At 38.2% G+C, this 2,500-nt stretch overlaps 1 protein-coding gene across 1 annotated transcript in view; it reads left to right on the plus strand.

Annotated features, from left to right (window-relative positions):
- The window catches only part of LOC113807697 (uncharacterized), a gene marked incomplete at its 3' end in the record, with an annotated part of 4,727 nt that overhangs the window by 1,007 nt on the left and 1,220 nt on the right, over positions 1 to 2,500 (plus strand). Inside the window, 2 exon segments of the mRNA XM_027359017.2 lie at positions 708 to 883; positions 1,860 to 1,961. Of these exon segments, the coding sequence (XP_027214818.2) occupies positions 708 to 883; positions 1,860 to 1,961 (278 nt within the window).

Consider the following 2,500-nt stretch of genomic DNA (forward strand, 5'->3'; position numbering starts at 1 on the left):
AGGAAGGGAATATAAGATGAGCTTAAGGTATATAAAGATAACTTTTGGGAAAATTAGTTAGTGGATATAAAGGAAAATTCAAGGAATATAAACGTAAGAGGAATGAATAAAATATGTAGTTTAAGGAATACAAAAGTAAGTTTACGTAATAGAAGAGTAATTCTAAGAAATGTAAGAATAACTTTTAAAGATTGTGAAAAGTAAAAAGTAACCAATCTTAGCATAACTTTACCGAGTGTAAATTAATATCCTTTAAACAACGTAAGTGAACCTAAGGAATGTAATAGTAATTTTAAGGAAAACAAAAGTAAGATTATCTCTCGCAGAAGTAACTTTAACGAATCTTAATTTTATGAAATGCGAAATTAACCTTAAATGTAACAGAAAATTTCATGAATTCAAGATCTAGTTTATAGAATGTAAAGATACATTCATAAAAACTTTAAGAAAATAAGAATAAGATTAAGGATTATGCAAATAGCTTCAGTGAATACAAAAATATCTTTTATTAATACTTCTAATCCTATTTTAATCTTAATCCAGCTTTTAACCTTCCTAACCATATTCATGTTGACAAATAAAGAAAGGTACGAATAAAAACGAATATTTCTTGTATTGTGAAGATATTCGTTCTCATTCATACTTTTCCACACTTCCTAACCACTTTTTTCCCTAATCCACCCAATCCCTCTTCTCCCCGAACTTAGCAGATTGGACGCCCTTCTGGTCCAGCTTCGTGCGCGGATCCTTCAGGTTGGGCGTGGGCGTGGCGGTGCTGGACTGGGCGCGCAACAAGTCCCTGAACTTTGGCAATCATCCCACCAGACCTTCGCTTCTCGTGCTGCCTCTCCTCAGGCCGGAGGAGAGAAGCCTTCTGACACGGGTGGGTTGGGGGGGTGGGGTGGGGGGTGGGGGGGCGAGCGGGTGGGAGGAGGGGGTGGTCGCTGCTCTTATTATCATTATAATTATCATTATCACTATCATCATTATCATCATTATCACTATCATTACTATCTCGGGTGGGTGGGTGAGGTGAGGTGGGGTGGGGGGTGGGGGGTTGGGGGGGCGAGCGGGTGGGAGGAGGGGGTGGTCGCTGTCATTATTATCATTACAATCATCATTATCACTATCATCATCATCATCATTATCACTATCATTACTATCTCGGGTGGGTTGGTTTGGGGGGGGGGGCGAGCGGGTGGGAGAAGTTGTGATCACTGTCATTATTATCATTACAATCATCATTATCACTATCATCATTATCATTATTATCACTATCATTGCTATCATCATTATCATTAGCACTTTCATTACTACCATTATCATCATCATTATCATTATTATCATTATCGCTATCATTACCATCTCCATTATCATTATCGCTATCATTACCATCTTCATTATCATTATCGCTATCATTACCATCTCCATTATCATTATCGCTATCATTACCATCTCCATTATCATTATCGCTATCATTACCATCTTCATTATCATTATCGCTATCATTACCATCTCCATTAGATTTGGGTCTTGATCCGGATCATGATTCGGATCCAGGAGTTTTTTAGCGCTTCAGTGACCCTCTTGCTTGGCGGAGGTATGCGCTCTCTGAGTGCTTCTAGTTATCATCATTATCATCATTTTTATCACTATTATTTGAATCATTACAATTATTGATGCCATTAATATCATTACTCCATTATTATTATTATCACCATTATTATCATTATCCCATTATTATTATTATCACCATTATTATCATTGTTATTATTATCATCATTATTATCATTATCATTATTGTCATGCAGCAGCAGCATTATCCATTCTATGATGATAATTATTTATCTCGCCCGAAGATCCTAGAGGGAGGCGCCGGCGAAGAGATGCGGATCCTTCTCTTCTCCGACAGCTCCTTCGGGGATTTCTTGGCGGAGACGTATCTGCCTCTTCTGAATCTGGTGAGTCGTTGGCCTGTGAGGTCGTTGGAGGCGTGGGGAGAGGTAGTTGGAGGGGGAGAGTTCGGTTGGGAATGAGGAAGTGTGAGGGTGTTGTTTCAGGTACTTTGTATATTTTAGGTTATTCTCTTTCTCTGTCTCTCTCTCTCGTTTTCTCTCTCTTTCTCTTTCTCTTTCTCTCTCTCTCTCTCTCTCTCTCTCTCTCTCTCTCTCTCTCTCTCTCTCTCTCTCACTCACTCACTCACTCACTCACTCACTCACTCACTCACTCACTCTCTCTCTCTCTCTCTCTCTCTCTCTCTCTCTCTCTCTCTCTCTCTCTCTCTTTCTCTCTAGTTAACTTTTGAACACGGATTTTTTCCGTTTTATCTTTAAGAACTATATTGGGATTATATTATAATGTCCTTCAATTGAGACTAGGAATGATTTACGAAAAAATTAATCTACTAACAATATAATAAAAGCATTTTGCTTGGAAAGTTATGTCCATTCAATTCATTAATTAAAAAGAAATGCCACGAAATTTCCTTGCATGATATCAA

Source organism: Penaeus vannamei, chromosome 36 (assembly GCF_042767895.1).
Source record: "Penaeus vannamei isolate JL-2024 chromosome 36, ASM4276789v1, whole genome shotgun sequence".
NCBI classification, from domain to species: domain Eukaryota; kingdom Metazoa; phylum Arthropoda; class Malacostraca; order Decapoda; family Penaeidae; genus Penaeus; species Penaeus vannamei.